This window comes from Rhinopithecus roxellana, chromosome 17 (genome assembly GCF_007565055.1).
Source record: "Rhinopithecus roxellana isolate Shanxi Qingling chromosome 17, ASM756505v1, whole genome shotgun sequence".
In the NCBI taxonomy this organism is placed as follows: Eukaryota; Metazoa; Chordata; class Mammalia; order Primates; family Cercopithecidae; genus Rhinopithecus; species Rhinopithecus roxellana.
Window position 1 is genome coordinate 36,742,267 of NC_044565.1, and position 19,288 is coordinate 36,761,554.

Sequence of the window (19,288 nt, forward strand, 5' to 3'; positions counted from 1 at the left end):
AAATGGAAGAAAATCCACTCTCGAGGTAGACAGTTAGCAATCTGAGGGGACTTGAGTATTTTTTCCTCTGCTAATTCCTGAATCTTGTAATACTTTTGTGTAGTGTGCTTTCTGTGCCAAATGCCAAATCTTCATGAAGAGTGACACGTGGCCTATTTATGTTCATTAAAGCTAGGCACGCACACACACATACTCACGTGCATACTTGGACAGCTTGTGTACTTTTTAGCCTTTACATTACACTAGAAGCATCTACCTAGGCATAATTTTAAAATGTTACTAAGCAGAAATATAATGCTGAAGCCTTAGTAACACTCCACCTAACTGGATTTCTCCCTGTCCCTCCACCCCCTAAAACAACCTCAGCATGAAACAAAGTATGTCTAGGGTAAGACTAAGTCATTTTAACCTCAGGCTTTATTCCCAGTGGGGAATTCCAGGAGAGAAAGCTCTCAGCTCACTAAGACCTAGTCTCAGCCTGTTGGGATGCAAACAGCAGGTCCAAAAGCAGCAGCATTCAGGGCTGGTTGCTGGTGTTATGCATGTACACAGGCAGGACGGAACTCTGGGAGACGGAAATCTCTAAATCCTATGGGTCCTGTAGATGAAGTATATTTTGCTGCACTGGGCCCCAATATGAGAAATAAGCAGTTTGGTGCCTAGCACAGACATGAAAACCCCTGGTGACCCAGGTCTACTCAGCAGGTGAGCCACAGAAAATGCCAAATGAGCCTCAAATTGAGCACATGATTGCAATTCAAACTTTATTTTTTCCGTGATATTAAATATATTGAAGGAATAGTTATACAGATTATTAACTTTAGACCAAAGATCATTTCAAATTGTTCATTATAAAAAGCCTACTTCTCTTTTATGGTAAAGGACAGCTGGTATTCTTAGATGTGACACAAGTTACTTCTTTGACCTAAATGTTTCCTTTTTCCTTGGATGGGGTGCAGGAAGCCAGGCGGTAAAGCAAGAAAGGAAGGATAGCTACAGGCTTTTTTATTCCTAGGACTTTTCTGTTACCATGTTGAATCCAGACTGAAAAAATTTTATAGAATGAATAAAAAATCCAACAACTTTTAGGACTAAAGTTCTTCAAAAGGGAAAAAGCGTCAGGCATATAGCAGATGAACCAAATACTGCATTCGGTACTAGCTTCTTAGAAGAATGAAACAGCAATCCAACATTTTTTTCTGATGAAAATCTACATTTTAAATTGCAGTTAAATAGTGGCAAAACTATTATGTGGATGTTTGATGGTGAACTGGATATCTGCATCATTCCAAAGTAAAACCAGATACATGACAATTGAAAACCTGGGACTGTATAATGGAAAAGGTCAGCTTCTCACCAATCATCAATCTCAGCAACACTAACAATGGAGTCAACTAGATGTATGGACCTTCTGATGTGATATAACACCTAGGATGCATTCTAGCCAAAATATTTACCCTGAATTCAGCAAGCCTTTAGATATAATTTCCAGTTTACAGGAAAATAGGGAGATAGAAAACACAGTAAATATTACTTTAAGGAAGCAAACAGACAAATCCAGAGTTTTTAGGACATTTTGCAGGACACCCAGACTAATCTTTATACAAGCTACTGTTATTAAACAGAAAACAGAAGGAATGAGGAGATATGCTAGGTTAAAAGGGACTTAAGAGCCCTAACAGCCAGGTACAATAGTCTTCAATTGAATACTGGTTTGTACAAAGCCGAGAAAGGATAGTTGGAGAAATCTGAATATGAAATGAAAACTCACTGAAATTGACAGAGGGAGACCACTAAGACTAGAATCAATTCACTATGGACTATAAAATCTCATTTTTGGTGGAACCCCCCTCCCATATATATATTTGCATAGAAAAAGATCTGAAAGAATATACACTAAGGAGTCTTAGTGATCCTGAATGGTAAGAATGTGATACTTTCATTTTTCATTTTTTTTGGTCTGGATTTCCTAACTTTCTAAAATATACTTTACTACTTCTGTAATGATAAACGGTTATTTAAAACAATACTGAATAAAAGTGCACCTAAATGGACTTCCCTATTTGTGGAGTACAGTTTGGGTGTAGGAACAGAGAGCAAAAAATAAGTGTTTACCTAAGAAACAGTTGGTAATTATTCTAGGGTTTTAAACAATTGCTTTATTTCAGAGGCAATATGAAATTCTATTTTAAAATAAAAACAAGTTTACACAGTTTTAGTTTGTATATTTATTTGCGGTCATTGTGGATGGCTGTGAGCTAGTCTTCTTAGAATATGGAAAGACGTAAACACTTAAGGAGAATTTGAAAATAAAAATTATGATCATTTCTCAAAGGCAGTGACCTAATTTTGATCTATATTCTCTCTAGTGAAGATTTATCCTTTTTGTCAATAGATTATAATCGAGAGTCCAGGAAAAAACATGATCAATTGTTTTTTAATTCTTGTTTTTGACAAATGTGCCAAGAACTTTCAGTGGTGGAAATTTTTCAACAGTGTTCAGACAGCTGGATATCCACCTGCAAAAGAATGAATGTGGACTCCTACGTCATACCATATACAGAAATTAATTCAAAATGGATTAAAGACCTAAATGTAAGAGTTGAAACTATAAAACTCTTAGGAGAAAATCTAGGTATAAATCTTTGTGATCATGAATTGGGCAACGATTTTTTACATATGATACCTAAATCACAAGAAAAATCAGATCTTATCAAAATTAAAAGCTTTTGTGTGTCAAGGAATACTATCAAGATAATGAAAAGACAACCTGCAGAATGGGAGAAGATATCTTCAAATCATTTCTCTAATAAAGGCTTAGTATCCAGAAAATACTTAAAAATCTTACAACCTAACAATAAAAGACAAATTATCCAATTAAAATATAGGCAAATGGCAGGGCAAAGTGGCTCATGCCTGTAATCCCAATACTTTGGGAGGCTGAGGAGGGAGATCGCTTGAGCTCAAGAGTTCAAGACCAGCCTGGGGCAACATACTGAGACCTTGTCTCTACTAAAACAAAACAAAACCAAGAAAGGCAAAGGATCTGAATAGATATTTCTCCACAGAAGATATACAAATAGTCGATAAACACATGAAAAGATGCTCAATATCATTAGCTATCAGGGAAATGCAAACCAAAATGTCAATGAGATACCACTTCAAACGGATGGGCTATAACCAAAAAGACAGTAACAAGTGTTGTAAGAATGTGGAGAAGTTGGAATGTATGTTATTGGTGGGAACGTAAAATGGTGCCATCACTTTGGAAAAGTTTGGCAGTTTCCCCAAAAAGTTAAGAGTTCCTATATGACCCAGCAATTCCACTCCTAAGAGAATGGGAAACATTTGTCCACACAAAAACTTATACACAAATGTTCATAGCAGCATTACTCATAATCGTCAAAAAGTGAAAACAACCCAATTATCAACTGATTAATGGATAAGCAAAATGTGCTATGTTCAATGAAATATTATGCAGCCAAATACGGATATACGCTACAAATATGGATACATACTACAACATGAATGAACTTGAGAACAGAATGCTAAGCAAAACCCAGACACAAAAGGCTGCAGACTGTAGAATTCCATCCTTGTGAAATAACCAGAAAAGACAAATCCATAGAGACAGAAAGCAGATTAGTAGTTGCCAGGGCCTGGGGAGCGAGAGGGATAAGAAGTGACTGCTAATGGTTACAGGGTTTCTTTTTGGGGTGATAAAAAATGTTTTGAAATTAGATAGTGATGATGGTTGCACAACTTTGTGAATATACTAAAAACCAGTGAACTGAACACTTGAGTTAATTACAAATTTTTATCTCAATAAAAAGGCCTAAAAAGAATAAAAGATCTATTATTTTTGGCACTATTTCTTTGACCTGCATAAACTTCAGTTACAGGTCTATGGCTACTAACTAGCTGTCACTAGTTAGTAGTGATTTATAATAGGAAGTAATTTTCCTCCATATTAGGAAAGGTAGGCAAGAAGATGGAACTATTTTAAAACTAAGAACATGGATTTCTTTAAAAAGCTCAAAGTGAGAAGTCACTTTCACAACTTGTGTTCCAAAAGAGAAGAGCCCATATAAATTCCCTGACACATTCAAAGGCACTTAGTAAAGAATACTGGTTATTGTTTGGTCCATGTCCATTCTCCTCTACCTTGACCACTGTTTTAAATCCTTCTTACCCTACAGTCTATCACAATGCCTTTTCACTTTATCTTCTGCTTATTGTCAATAGCCAAGAAGATTTTGCTGAGCTTTTTTGCAGTTCACTTTATTCAAGAGAAAAATGAAAGAAAATCTAAAAATAAGATACTAAAAATGCTTTCTGAAATTATGCCACAAGCCTGTCTCTGCTCTATACAATTGAGAATCACTTGTTGGGACATTTTACAGTATTTTAATACTTGTGGGCATTTGTATTTACCATTTTCAAATGACATTTCTCAAAACAGAAAATACAAAGTTGGCAACTTGTTCTCTCCAATTTTTGTATTACATATGATGCTGGACAGGTCCTAGCAAGTAACTCAATACAGAATTAGCAGACATTAACTCCGGGATACATGATAAGTTCATTCCCTATTAGTATAGAACAAGAGAAAAAATAGCTTCTTAAAGTGATGGGGCTTGGAAGAGTTCTCTAGATTCAGCATGTTTCAAAGATGAGTTAAAGAATCAGGAGAGCCTAATGTGGTTTAGAGCTCCTCCTAATGGCACAAAATGAATTCTCATCATTGCGATGTTCAAAACTATAGTTCTTTGGTCAGTGAGGCTGCAGAGGAAACAAAGTGAGGAAAGAGTAGAACTGTCCTAGAAGGGGTTGTCCTAAAAATAGCAGGCGGAAACCAAAACAATAAAATCATCCTTTTTTGTTTTTAAGTCAAATGTGCATTGGCTTTTAGTTAACACATACAAATTTCTCATCCATTTTTTTCTATGAGAGGAGTTTCAATTTGAAGTGATTTATTTGGAAAGAGAAAAAATTAGAAAAAAAAAAAATCCACATAGCCACATTTACAAGTAGGCTCATTGAAGAGGAGGCTTTGGCAGTGCCAGGTGGCATACTGTAAAGAGATGGGGCAATGAGAACAATGGAGAGAACTGGCAGACAAACAAGGATTTACATGCTACAAAGCCATTCTAGGGAAAAGTTAAAGGTAGTCTACAATTATGAAATGTATAATAATGTATTTCATAATTATACGTATTGGTAACAAGAAAAATCTGGGGGAATAAAAGCACACAAAGTTTTAAATGACAATGTGATAATTCAAGCTAAAGTTAAAGAGTGATGAACATTTATTACTCACAATAAAAATTTTTAAATGGATGTTTTTCTGTAGAAGAATCTATGTAAAATATAAATCTGAATTTAACATGTGATTGGTATATATTTATTCAGGAGAAAGAGCTATAAGACTTCTTTCAAAGTGGGCAACCAATGGGTAAATAGTTCCACTTTAAAATGCTGATGAATCACGGATTGAGGCAGCAGAGTCGGCGTGCCAATCAACCAGTAGTATTTGCTTTTGCACTAGTGATTTCCTGGTTCAGAATGACATCTTCCTGTTAGAAACTGGCTCGGTCTCATGGTTAACAGTAATTCAAAGCAATGGATTGTACCAGCCTAATCATATGAAACTAAAGATTTTCTGAATCCCAAACACATGGCCCGAGTGGCATTCCGTGCCTTTAGTTCCAACATAGGGAGATGGTAATTACTTTTCTATAGGACATGCCTCTGAAGGGGCTTCTAGAAAGCTTGGTAAAGTAAGGCTTTACCTCCCAAATCAGAGGTGCACGTCAATGAAAATTCCAAGAACCATCTTAGCCTGCAAGTAAAAAGATCAGCCTAGGTGACTCCAGGATTATAAAACTGGGTACTCAAAGATGATCTTCTCAGCAATTATGAAGAGAAAGGGAGAGTGTTTCTATAATGGCCTTATGATCACAATACTTAATCAGAATTAGTCTCTACAAAGAGGAGGCGGGAGGGGGGAAGAAAACCACGTCTGTCAGCCTTGGCCAATCTCTTATGAAATAATACTGTTCTATTAAGTTCATAATTAAATATAATTTGATAATATTTTCTGGACTTGGGCATCGACTGACTTTTATAAAGCAAGTTGTAATACAATATATTGAAATGCTGCCAACTTAACGTGCTTTTTCCTTTGGGCCATTTTGTCTCAGAATTCAAAATGTGGGTACAATTGACACTGTTTACCTGGTAGATGTGCTTGTCTTCTCTACTGTAGACATGAGTCTCGCAAATGCATCAGTCACTTTGAGGCTTGAGGTGGAGATTTCCAGCTTAGAAGTTGTTAACTCATACAACTCCGGATCCACACCTTATAGTATAAAATGATAGTCAGTGATGGTAGGCTGCAATGGGTTACCCAGTTAGCCACAATCCAAGATGCAAAAGGCAATATTCTGTAAACATCTGAGTCTTTTACAAACAGAACTATCTTCAGAACACTGCAATACTGCATTTATTTTTTAAATTATGAACTCTACTTTTTGGAGTTTTTATAAAACAGGAAAATACTTTTCAAATTCCATTTTGGAATGAATATATCTTTAAGCTAGCATTTATGCAGCAGATGCTACCCAAATATTTCTAAAATTTCTATCTGCTATAGAAAACTCCCTCAATTTGGATCAGGAAGGGATATAAAATAATCCATGTTTTATAAAAAGAATGCCCATGATATGACATCCCATTTTTCAATTAACTAATCTCATTTTAAAAATTTTCCTGTTTCCTCACCTCCTTATTTTTTCTCTATTTTCTTTCACTGAAAAAGATATAGAAGCTAATATAAAGTCTCAAACATGGTAAATGATCTGGTTCGTTTAAATATATCTTGACTAAGGACTAATCATAAACATATACCACATAGTTCTTTCTTCAGGTTAGAGGTGCGGAGAGTGAAAGATTTTCAGAAAAGGTGAGTAAAAGTACCACTTTTGGACAAAACGAAAGTTACCTACAGGGTTAATTATATTTCTGTAGTCTCATATCTGAATCTGGTAGTCATTAGTTCAAATATCTTGTTAGAGTAATTCAAAAGGAAGCTCAGAGGGTTAGATTTATTGCAAAAATTGATTTAAAAAATCTCCCCCATCTGACTTCATTAAAATATACATATAACTTTGTATATTTCTCTTGTAATACAGATTTATAGCAATGATGACAACAATAACATTGAAAAGAACAGTTTAAATATTTTAAACTTAAGTTACACTTTGGATAATAAAGATATTCAGAGTAAAAAAAAAAAAAAAAAGTTTTTAATCCTACACTCTCCTGGTACCAGCAAATAACTTGAGAAAAAAAGTTCATGAGTTGCAGGGTGTAACAGCAAAGCAAAATTCTAAGGAAGAATGTCTTACAGTTTCTGAAGTTTTTACTTATTATTTCTTTTAAAAAAAATGCCCTGTAAGATCAGCAGATAAAGTTATATATGTTATATATAAATGCATATATTTAGAGTAACAAGTTTTTTCCTTTTAAGATACTTAGCAAATTAAAAAATCAGAAACTGACTTCTATTAACCAACTTTACAGAAGTAAACAGATCTCAGATGTTTATAGAAATCAGACAAGCAAAAGCGACTTCCACAGTTACGAAGTCTAATGAGGGAGGAAGGCTATAGAAAATGTATGTTGACTCTCCCAAGTTCTCAATATTTCATTAAGGTACAGTTTCAAAATATACTTTAAAAGGACTTTCCTTTGTGTTCCTGTAATAAGAACATGGGTTGCAATTAAAATGTAAAAAATTGTGTATGTCTGTAAAGGGACCAAATGAGCCCAAAGTACTTCCCTCTCTCTAAAGGCTAGATTCCAGCAACCACAAAATTTAAGTTGCTGTCTAGTGTATAGGGCAGAATAAATAACTGCATTCTGACTGGCAATAGGAAAGTGCTAGTAAAAACTTAGTTGGGTTTATAAAATACTGGCCACTTGGCTCTCAAACAGTAAAGTGGCAGATTTAAAAAAAAAAAAGACAACAAAATCACACCCCCAAATAACTACCACCACACCAAAAAACCCCCCAAAACTATGGTTAGATTTTTCAAAAACAAGACAACTATTTACTATAATAATTGGAGAGTAATTTTTTTAATGGAAGGTCTTTTTTTTTTAACAGAGCCTTAATGAGGCATAGTTTAGTTACATTACTAAAGCTAGCCAACCAAGTTCTATGCCAACCTCCTAAGTCTCACACACAAAATAATTAACCGCAAGCTAAGACGAAATGACTTTCCCAGAAACAAGTCAGAAAAAATGCAAGCAAGTGGTGAAATGGAATACTAAGGAAGGTGTTGATACCTGTAGCTTGATGGTAAGTTTTAACAAAACCCAATAGCAATAAAAAGAAGCCAAAGCAAATATATAGTAATCAAATTTATATAGCAGCTAGAGCATATTAATGAAAATATTGAACAAAAATATTTGAAAGGCTCCAAAGTAATGAGAACTGCATTTGACCATGCTGATTTCACTTCCATTACAGCTCTAAGCTTCTGAAACCGCTTGCTCTTCTTGCAGCTGTGTACACTGAGCCTGATTATCAGGTCATTTCTGTACTTCTTTATATAGCCACGTTATTTGTGCTCCTATGAATGGTTTTTAAATGAGTTTGAAATGTAACCAAAAATTAAATTTAAACCAGGTTTTTAGGGACCCAAAAGAAAAACAGTGACCTCATTCAAATGATAATACAGTTTATGACAAAACAAAGCTGATAGCAAATTTAAAATGGGAGCTTAATTCTTGGGAATATAGTAACAAAAGGATATACATGTTTTTGGTTGTCCCTCCCACCCCCCAGTAAGTATTCTAAAATGTCAGACAATTAGCTTACCCAGGTCATTGCATAGATCAAATGTAAATTTATAAGTAATTTAAGTAAATAGTACAATAGCATTTTGAAGTCAAAACCAGAGAGATTGGTTTTTCATATGCTTGCAAAATCTTGAAAACAGTAAGAACAATTAGGGGCTTGGATTTGAGGAATTCAGTCACTGTATACCAAATGACCTTGGAACTTCCCTGCAGCAGAATCAGATTTCCATAAACAAATCTCAAGGGCTTCCTGGGTCCCAGGTTCACTCTGAGCTGACTATTAGTCTCACCCATCCATATCCCATCATGGCTGCTCAACTGTTGGAAGTGGGTGGTAGCACTATCTAGTGGAATAGCACAAAACCAGTGAATTTTCAGGAACCAGGCTATGTAAAACTAGCCACTAGTGGGGACAGAAAGGGACTCTCACTATGCATTCTGGGCATGGGCATCTATATGGCACCCCAACAGCTGTCTGGTGATCAATGGGCATGATTACCAGATCACACGTTGGGACGACAGTTATTAAAATAATACTGAATAAAATGTAAACATAAAAATGCCATTATTAATTTTAATCTTTTATTCAGTTAGAAAATGACAAAGTACATTAGTCCTTTGGTCAATGAACTGAACTTTTGCAGGGCTGAACATTAACAGGCACTCCAGTAATTTTTAATTTCTAGCTTTTAGTATCTCATAGCAATTATTTTCTACTATTAACTTTTGTAACATTTTTTTCCCCATGGAAAACTAACAGTATACTTTCTATTTAAGAGCTACATAAAAACAGAAATAGTTCTATATGGGACTATATACTTAGTGCTAGACTCCAACATTTTGGAACCTAATTATATATTTAGCAGCACTAATAAACAACTAATTGAATGCTGGAATTCATAAAGGTTATATTATTACAGGCACTACAATGTAAAGTCATCTTTGTATACTAAAATATTCTATCTCTAAACTTGTATTTTTTTCAAATGGCTTTATAGAATATGCTTTTAAAAATAAGCATATAAAATATCACATTTTCTACTTAGAGGGAAAAAAACCCAACAACCCTGCCTTTAACTCTCTAAGGACATTAGGGATGTTTTATTCCTAGAAACTACTTTCAGCTTTGAATATTACACTCTGAGAAAGTTTTCCTTGAAATACATTTCACATAAGTCATTTTTTTTTTTGTAATCAGATACTAGAAAATAACAGACGAAAGAAAAGTATTAAAAAGACATAGAGAATACAATCTACTTGTTTCCTTGTTTATAGGAAAGTCAAGTGATGTGGTCATGCTTTTAGTAAATAAACTGGAATTGTGGTTTTAACACTCTGCTGACCTGGGATTGTGGTGCTGCTGCTACAGCTACTGTCATCCACGGGCCCAAAGAAATCAAGGTTCAGAAGAGTGGAACCTCCACTAGCTTGAAATTCAGTGACCGTGTTGGTAGGCAGCCACACAGAAGGTAAGCCAAGGGAGGAGGGGTTATGTGTAAAAAGGGGTAAGACACACACTTGAACATGCAGGTTATAATTAGTAATCATTACACATTTTAAAAATCAACATTAAAACAATGTGTACAGTATTAGTTTTTCATTACTAAGGACATTTCTAAAGTAACAATTTAATTCAATGTACATTTTCTCATGTACAATGTAAAGAATGTAACACTTAGTAAGGTTTTAGGAGTTCAGTTCCTTCAATCAAAACTGGAAGCCATACCAGAAGGACCAAAAGGAAAGCGTACCCGTTAAAGGGAAACAATACTTTAATCTCAACCCAACATTAAAAATCGCTGTACATGCCCAAATCAATCTTTCATGTTAGTAATGCTGGTTTCTAATTAATGCTTTTTAAAAAGTGACAAAGTTGTCAGTTTCAGGACACGCACCAATATGTTTAGTTTAAAATAAAATAACATAATAAAGAATGTCATAACTACCCTACCCTGATGTGCAACCTCAAGCTGTACTGTTCCCCTTTAACTCTGAAACAGTAATCAGAAATAGTACACATTTTTAAAGAAGTTGTTTGTTAATAAAAAGCATGATGATTTGACTGAAGACACCAGACAACAGCAAAAAGTGCATCCAGGCTTTCCTTCAGCACTATATTAATTCAATTGGATGCTTTCCAGATATCCTAGGACCCCACTATAAGGCCAAGCTGATAGTGTCTTTTTACAATGGCAAAATAATTGCCGTTTAGACAATGACAGCTGTTTTAGACAATGGCTCGAACAACTTAAGGACAAGGAGTAAGACCAATTACATCTTGGGATCCACTTAAAACTTGTGGTGTCAACACTAGAAACTAGCATTGGTGTGTTACTTATTTTAAAGAGCCCACATTACATTACTGGAATAAGTTATTCCTTTTTGAGGATTTTCTTTTAAAGCCATAAGTGAAACCAATTATTTTTAGAACTGCCTACTAACATTTGGAGACACTCTTTAGAAAAGGATTGTGAAATTTATTTTCTATTTGCATATAGGTGCTCTATAAAATATTAAATCTAAAAGCTACTTTAAGTCAATAAACATGGATCTATGCACATTGTTTTTGGTTAAATAATTGTGCTTTGTGCTTTGAAGCAGCCTCTAGCCACAAGACTTTGCATCCAAGAAAATTCCATAAATTAAAACTTACAGAAAAAAATTCAAGGTAAATTGGTCCTAGCTAAAATTTTTTAAACTACCTAGATATTTGTAAAAAATAAAGAAGCTTACTTTTGACTTAAGATAAAGAAACTAAAATTTTACCTAACTACTATTACCTATATTTGGACATTAATACTGTTGATAATAGTAACGGCTGGTTTCTTGAGCAATTACTATTCAGAAAGAAAGCCTGAATTTCCAAAGATAAGAATAAGTTATGTTCAAACAAAAAAGGAAATCAGCAGAGAGAAGTTTGTCTGAACTTTGTAGCTTTCTTAACTCTAGCTCTGGTGCTAGAGGCTCTACGGAGAGACGTACCATCTAAAGGGTTAGTAAGGCCACTGCTACTCCAGTCAAACTGGACGGGTGGTAGAGACTCCTAGAGTTGAAAACCAAAAAATCAAAATTAATCAGTACAGGTTGTAGCAACGTAAAGAATCCTTAAAAAAAAAAAAAAAAAATTATAGCAAGACCATTAGGCAACAAAGTACCTAAAGACAAAATTGGGATAATTTACAATTTCAGAAGGTTACCTGCAAATATTAGCACAAACTGAAATTGCAAAATTTACAAACAGTACAGGTTATTGACATTTAAAAAGCTGTATCTGGGAAATGAAATTATCTTTACATTTTTAAACAAATTTATGAACTGATTCTATGCCAAGATTTCAATCTATTCTCAAATCGTGATTTAAACTATTGGTGTGATTACAATAAAAAAACATGGTATAAAATGAGAAGATTCAATGTCTAAGGTCTGTCTGGTTCCTTACGATTTTCCAAATTTTGAAGAAAATCATGGGCTAATAAATGAGACATTTTTAAAGTGTTGATTTAAAATATTTATTTTAATCAACTTCTTTGATTTAGAAATTACGTTATTAGATACCAGAATTTAATTTTGGGTGTCATCCTTGTACAGAGGCCACGCTAATCTCCTCTGTACTTTGCCAATTTTAATAATGTGTTGCTGAAGTGAGCATAGAATTTCAAAAACAATACTAAAACAAAACGAAAGGGATGCTCAGGCCGGGCGCAGTGGCTCAAGCCTGTAATCCCAGCACTTTGGGATCCGAGGCGGGCGGATCATGAGGTCAGGAGATCGAGACCATCCTGGCTAACACAGTGAAACCCTGTCTCTACTGAAAATACAAAAAATTAGCCAGGCGTGGTGGCTCACGCCTGTAATCCCAGCTACTTGGGAAGCTGAGGCAGGAGAATAGCTTGAACCCCGGAGGCGGAGGTTGCCGTGAGCCGAGATCGTGCCACTATTTACTACACTTCAGCCTGGGCGACAGAGTGAGAATCTGTCTCCAAAAAAAAAAAAAAAAAAAAAAAAAAACAAAACAAAACAGTATTCCAGGGGTTTAAATTTCGTAACTGTCAAACATATAAAATAAGCAAATGGTAAATTTAAGATGGAAGGCAGTGCAAAAACATATTTAAAATGAGCATTCACAGTTCATTTTAAGAATATTCTCACAAGAAAAAAATGTTGGTTTCTTTTTTCTTTTGGGGGTGGTAAAATAGGCTGTATTTTATTAGACTTTTGATATCAAAATGTTATCAGTTTTTTTTGGACATCGCTTAACACTACACTTTATTGTAAGGCAGGCACTGTTAAAACTTTGTATTAATTTTTTTCTGGGTAGGTAAGGTCATTTACTGTTTTCTATAGAAAAGGAGCATGAATCAGTTATTTTTGAAAAGTCTAATCCATGATATTATAATATGACTATCAGGATAACTGGGATACCAATGACAGGCAAATTAATTTAAGTATTTAGTCCCCCAAAATCAGGTCCAGCCTGGAGCAAGGTATAAATTGAGTAAAATACTATAACATTAGTTAGTGGGTGCCAGGGCTAAGGGATGGTTGTGGGGCGGTGACTATGAAGGGTGTTCTTAATAGTGGTGGTGGTGGTTACATGAATCTATCTTTGTGATATGATATAGACCTATATACACATATTTACCAATGTCATGTTCCTGGCTTTTACATTATAGTATATTATGTAAGATGTAACCATGGAGGAAACTGGTGAAGGGTGCAAGGGACTTCTCTGTACTGTATTTGTAACTTCCTGTGAATCTGTAATTATTTCAGATAAAAGTTAAACTGCTGAAAACCTAGTTTATAACCTACCTGCACAGCTAATAAATATTTAGAAAATATCCTCTTTAGCTGATCTTAAAAGGAAACAAACATCTCTAAGCATTCTAGCAGATTCAACTTACTCCACTTCTAGATCAGTGACACCTTTGCTCATAATCCACACTGAATGGACAAAATCTAGGTTTATGCAATAACAATTTCTGAATAAATGGAGCAAGTTCTTTCATGAACACATTCTATCTGAATGATGTCAAGTAGCTGGGTGCTTAGAAATATTTCAATGATTTGCTGAAATCTGAGCTTCTCAAATAGGGTATGGTATTTAGAAGACAGCCAAAATCATAATGAGGTGATACACACGAATCAACATTTAATGGAAATGAAAAAAGGTAAAAAACAGGATACCAAAGCAAAAAAGATTAAAACTAATGATGTTCACAAGTATGGAAACTCAAGAGAAAGCATGAGAAGGAAGCATTTTAAAACTATTTGAAGCAATGTGGTATGAATTATTATTACAGAGAAAACAGCACTAGGCAAATAAGGTCATAATAAAAAGAACAAAAACATGGAGACAGGAGGCTTGGATTCTAGTCCTAGCAGTACCACTAATACATGGTTTTGGGTAAATCACTTACCCTTTCCAAATATGTTTTCTTGCTGTAAAAAGTGAGCATAGTGGCCAGGCACAGTGGCTCACGCCTGTAATCCCAACATTTTGGGAGGCCGAGGTGGGTGGATCACTTGAGGTCAGGAGTTCAAGGCCAGCCTGGGCAACATGGTGAAACCCATCTCCAATAAAAATACAAAAATCAGCCGGGTGTGGTGGCAGGTGCCTGCAATCCCAGCTACTTGGGAGGCTGAGGTAGGAGAATCGCTTGAACCCAGGAGACAGAAGTTGCAGTGAGCCGAGACTGCGCCATTGCACTCTAGCCTGGGCAACAGAGCAAAACTCGGTTTCAAAAAAAAAAAAAAAAAGTCAGCATGGAACTAGATAATCATTTTTTTTTCTAGCTCTAAAATTCTGATTCACAACTAAAATATATCAGGCAGTCTAAGAGAAGTTGCTAGTAGCGACTAGATAGATAACTGCTAGTCAGAGTGTTGACCCTACTTAATGATGAATAAAGTATAAAGTATTTACTAAGATGGAAATCAGCAGTGGTCACAATGGTGTGACCTTAGAAACACACACACAATCCCAAAAAAGCTAAAATTACTGTTTTCACCTGTAAACTAAGTTAATACATTTCTAAACAAGAGATGCAATAGTTATAAGATCAATGAATACAAGCCAATTTGGAAGACAGAAACAAACTCAATGGGTACCAAAATTGCGATAGAACAGACAGACCCAAAAGCATGTAGTCATAATGGGAATTATCCAATTGTGCTTGTGCTAAGTTTGGAAGCCACTGCTGCTTCTAGCACTAAAGGCTAGAGCTGTTCCATCTAAAAGAAATAAGACTAGTAGGAAGATGTAACTTCCTGCATGGCCAAAAAGTAAAATTATGTATATACACACACACATATTTGTGTATTTCATTTGTGTGTATGAAATCCACATACGTGTGTGTGTATGTAGCATGCCAAACAAGAGTAGTAAGAAGTATCATTTTCTAGGCCGGGTGCGATGTCTCATGCCTTGTAATCCCAGCACTTTGGGAGGCTGAGGCAGGCAGATCACTTGAGGTCAGGAGTTTTGAGACCAGCCTGGCCAACATGGTGAAACCCCGTCTCTACTAAAAATACCAAAATTAGTCTGGTGTTGTGGCGTGTGACTGTAGTCCCAGCTACTTGGGAGGCTGAGGCAGGAGAATCGCTTGAACCCAGGAGGTGGAGGCTGCAGTGAGCCGAGATCATGCCACTGCACTCCAGCCTGGGTGATACAGCAAGACTCTACCTAAAAAAAAAAAAAAAATACACACATATAATACACACACACATATATATACACACATATACATATAAACATACATATATATATAAAATATATATATAATTTTCTGTAAAGAGACTCTTTAGAAAATGTACTTTAGATGTTTGTTAAATTTTTTTTTTTCAAGGCAGGGTTTCACTCTGTTGCCCAGGCTGAAGTGCAGTGGTGTGAACATGGCTCACTGCAGCCTTGACCTTCTGAGCTCTAAGCGATTCTCCCACCTCAGCCTCCTGAGAGGCTGGGACTACAGGCTCATGCCATCATGCCTGGCTAATTTTTGTATAGGCAGGGTTTTGCCATATTGGTTAGGCTGGTCTTGAACTCCTGGGCTCAAGCAATCCACCTGCCTTGGCCTCCCAAAGTGCTGAGATTACAGGCATAAGCTACCACGCCTGCTCTGTTAAATATTTTAACCTGAGTCAGAGGTATGGAGTCAAGCAAGGACCATACAATTCTGTGATGGAGGTCAGGCATCTTAGCACAAAATTCTAAACACGTTTTTTCATTAGGTCATCTGGACTACTTTTTTGTCAAGTCCACAGTGAAATTATCTAAGAAACATAAGCTATGACTAAAATGAAATACACAGTAAGATCAAATCAGCTAGAGGCAAAAATGACAGGCAATAGCTAACTGACACAATAAGCAATAGTTTACGGGGTTGTAAGGTGGAAATGGTTAGATGGAGGAGGAAGCAAGCCAAACTAGCAACAAATGGTCTCAATAAGAACAGCTCCATTTTCAGTGAATGTACCAAGTAGTTACTCAAAATCCTTTCCTAGTACCTAACACTGTAGGAATAAGAATGCAGATGGAGGCAGAAATAAAAATGTGCCATGGGAAAGGTAATTCTGAAATATGCATAGACAGGGCAGACCTGGGAGAGCAGTTTATAGCCAGAGGGCATATCGGGGCAACAAAATTAAGGTAACTAAGAACAGATTCTACCTATGGAGACATTCTGCCCAAGCCACCTTGTCTGCTGCCCAACCATCAAGGCCAGGTATTATAAACATGGACCACTAATTCAGTGCTAGTAATAAGCTGGCTTCAAAGTAACATTTAAGCTATGTCCAAGTATAAAACATAGTGGTACACAGCAGTAATATTAGATGTTTCCTGAAACACACCTAAAATGGCAGGACCTATGCTTTACACATTTTCTAAAGTATGTTCTACAAAATACTAGTTCTGCAGGTGTTACCACTCCCCTCTCCTCTGGTCTCTGCAAAAAAAGGTCCTGTGGCCAAGTAAATCTGAGAAATGAATTAAAATTAAGGCCATTCACTGCAGGACTCTTCAGTGTCCTTAATGTGTGTTGTGATCTCTAAGGGTAGTTATGGGGCTATGATATGAAGTATTTCCCAAACTTACTTTACCCTGGAACCCTTTAGTGAACCATCTCTAAATGGTTTTAATGGGGATTTAATGTTCAATGGGAACACATTTTGGGAAAGGCTGTCCAAGTATACACTTTTTGTGTTAGATACAATTAAGGATGACATCTAAGGTTGAGAAATGACAAAACATGGCAAGAATATGTTTTAGAAATGGTAATGTTCACTTAAAAATACTAAAATTCTAAAAATACAATATTTAACCAGCACTGAGTCAGTTTCTAACTTGATATGGAAAGAGTAAGCAAGCCCAAATGGCCCATTTTACCCAGACAAAAAGTGAGAGAAGACTTTATATTAACATATTAGTCTGAAAAAAAATTTGTGCTTAAGTGTGCCAAGGAGGTAAAGGATAAGAAAGGCAAGACGGTTTTCTGGCTGGGTGTGGTGGCTCACACCGTAATCCCAGCACTTTGGGAAGCTGAGGTGGGTGGATCACCTGAGGTCACAAGTTCGATACCAGCTTGGCCAACATGGTGAAACCCCCATCTCTACTAAAAACACAAAAATTAGCTGGGCATGTTGGCACATGCCTGTAGTCCCAGCTACTCGGGAGGCTGAGGCAGGAGAATTGCTTGAACCCGGGAGGCAGAGGTTATAGTAAGCCAAGATCGCACTACTGCACTCCAGCCTAGGAGACAGAGCAAGACTCCATTTAAAAAAAAAAAAAAGGCCAGGCGCGGTGGCTCAAGCCTGTAATCCCAGCACTTTGGGAGGCCGAGACGGGTGGATCACGAGGTCAGGAGATTGAGACCATCCTGGCTAACATGGTGAAACCCCGTCTCTACTAAAAAAAAAATACAAAAAACTAGCCGGGCGAGGTGGCAGGCGCCTGTAGTCCCAGCTTACTTGGGAGGCTGAGGCAGGAGAATGGCGTAAACCCGGGAGGCGGAGCTTGCAGTGAGCTGAGATCGGGCCACTGCACTCCAGCCTGGGCGACAGAGCGAGACTCCGTCTCAAAAAAAAAAAAAAAAAAAAAACAGTTGTTTTCTATTTTCCTAATCCATACATTGTTCAGTTAAAGGTCACATCATTTTCGAGTTAAATAACCATTTTGCTTAAACTCTAAAAACAAGTTTAAGGCAATGGACATACCTAACCTTTACTACTGCTTTATAAAATTTCACAGGATTCCAGAAAAAATACTAGTTCTGCAGGTGTTACTACTCCCCTGTACACTAGCAGACTTATAGAGTTGGTATAAATACAGTGTTTCCTTTTTTCTTTTATTTTTCTTTTTGAAAATCCAGCACTTACCAGATTTGTGTCAGTAATTATGATTACACAGTATTCAAACTGTAAGGGACTTTAGAGATACTTGTTTTAAATCCTTCAATTTATAGATAAAGAGACTAAGGCCTGGAAAGGTTTAAGAACTTACCCATAATCGCCCATTTCTCAAATTGAGCTTTTCTGTTTTCAAAAATTAAAGATTTGTTCATTGTATTCCAAGGGATGTTAATCAAAATCATATTCATCATTAAATCAAGCTTTAAAAATATTTTTAAAACTAACAGTCATAAATGAAGGAAAAAGGCAGTATGTGTGGATATATGTGTATATACATGCATAAACATATTTATACACATATAGATATTTTTACCTGGAACTGATCAGATGTACATGTGTTCATATCTGGTGACATGGTGGCTGTCTGACCGATGGAAGCTATTTTTTCTGCAGCAGAAAGTGGTTTCAATGGTTCCTTGGTGGGCTCTAACATACCCTGAAAAAGGAATATTAACCTTTAATGGTGGTGGGGGGCACAGCCCACAAGCTTAAGTTAATCTATCAGAAAGGAGAAACTAAAAAACAGGTCACTTGGAAAGTACTGAAGACAAAAAGGAACTAGTCTTTTTGTTTTTTTTTCTAAGAGACATTTTTAAGAGACAAGGTCTCACTATGTTGCCCAGGCTGGCCTCAAACTCCTTGGCTCAAGGGATCCTCTTGCCTCAAGCTCATGTCACCACACCCAGCTATTCTTAAATTTTATTTACTGAAAATCCTATAGCACTATAATGAGAACCATTCACAATACCTTTAGAATCAAAAGTTTTTAAAGCAATACTTTGTATTGTAAATCAGATGTTTTAAAGTACAGGGTTATTACTGTCACATCAAAGCATAAGCACCAACTCAGGATGGGTGGGGGGAGACAACAATATTTCACATCTAATCTCTAAAAATCCAACACTTTAATGACACTAAAATGGAAAGGGCACCCTTTGTACACATTACCCCATGGTGGTGTGAGAAGTGAGAGCTGATTCTAAAACACGCCATATAATATGACATCTATATC

At 36.1% G+C, this 19,288-nt stretch overlaps 1 protein-coding gene and 1 non-coding gene across 4 annotated transcripts in view; both read right to left on the reverse strand.

Moving 5' to 3' along the window:
- The window catches only part of AFTPH (aftiphilin), a 69,068-nt gene that overhangs the window by 1,165 nt on the left and 48,615 nt on the right, over window positions 1-19,288 (reverse strand). Inside the window, exons 6-9 of one of the 3 annotated variants that reach the window (XM_030921100.1) lie at window positions 18,590-18,712; window positions 11,851-11,911; window positions 10,212-10,295; window positions 6,238-6,361 (exon numbers count right to left, since the gene is read on the reverse strand). In XM_030921100.1, coding sequence (XP_030776960.1) covers window positions 6,238-6,361; window positions 10,212-10,295; window positions 11,851-11,911; window positions 18,590-18,712 — 392 coding nt within the window. The remainder of the gene's footprint in view (window positions 1-6,237; window positions 6,362-10,211; window positions 10,296-11,850; window positions 11,912-18,589; window positions 18,713-19,288) is intronic. The other 2 variants (XM_030921101.1, XR_004054332.1) reach the window with 2 other exon arrangements.
- On the reverse strand, window positions 12,412-12,516 carry LOC115894416. Its single transcript, XR_004054537.1, has one exon. It is a non-coding gene; the product is annotated as a U6 spliceosomal RNA (small nuclear RNA).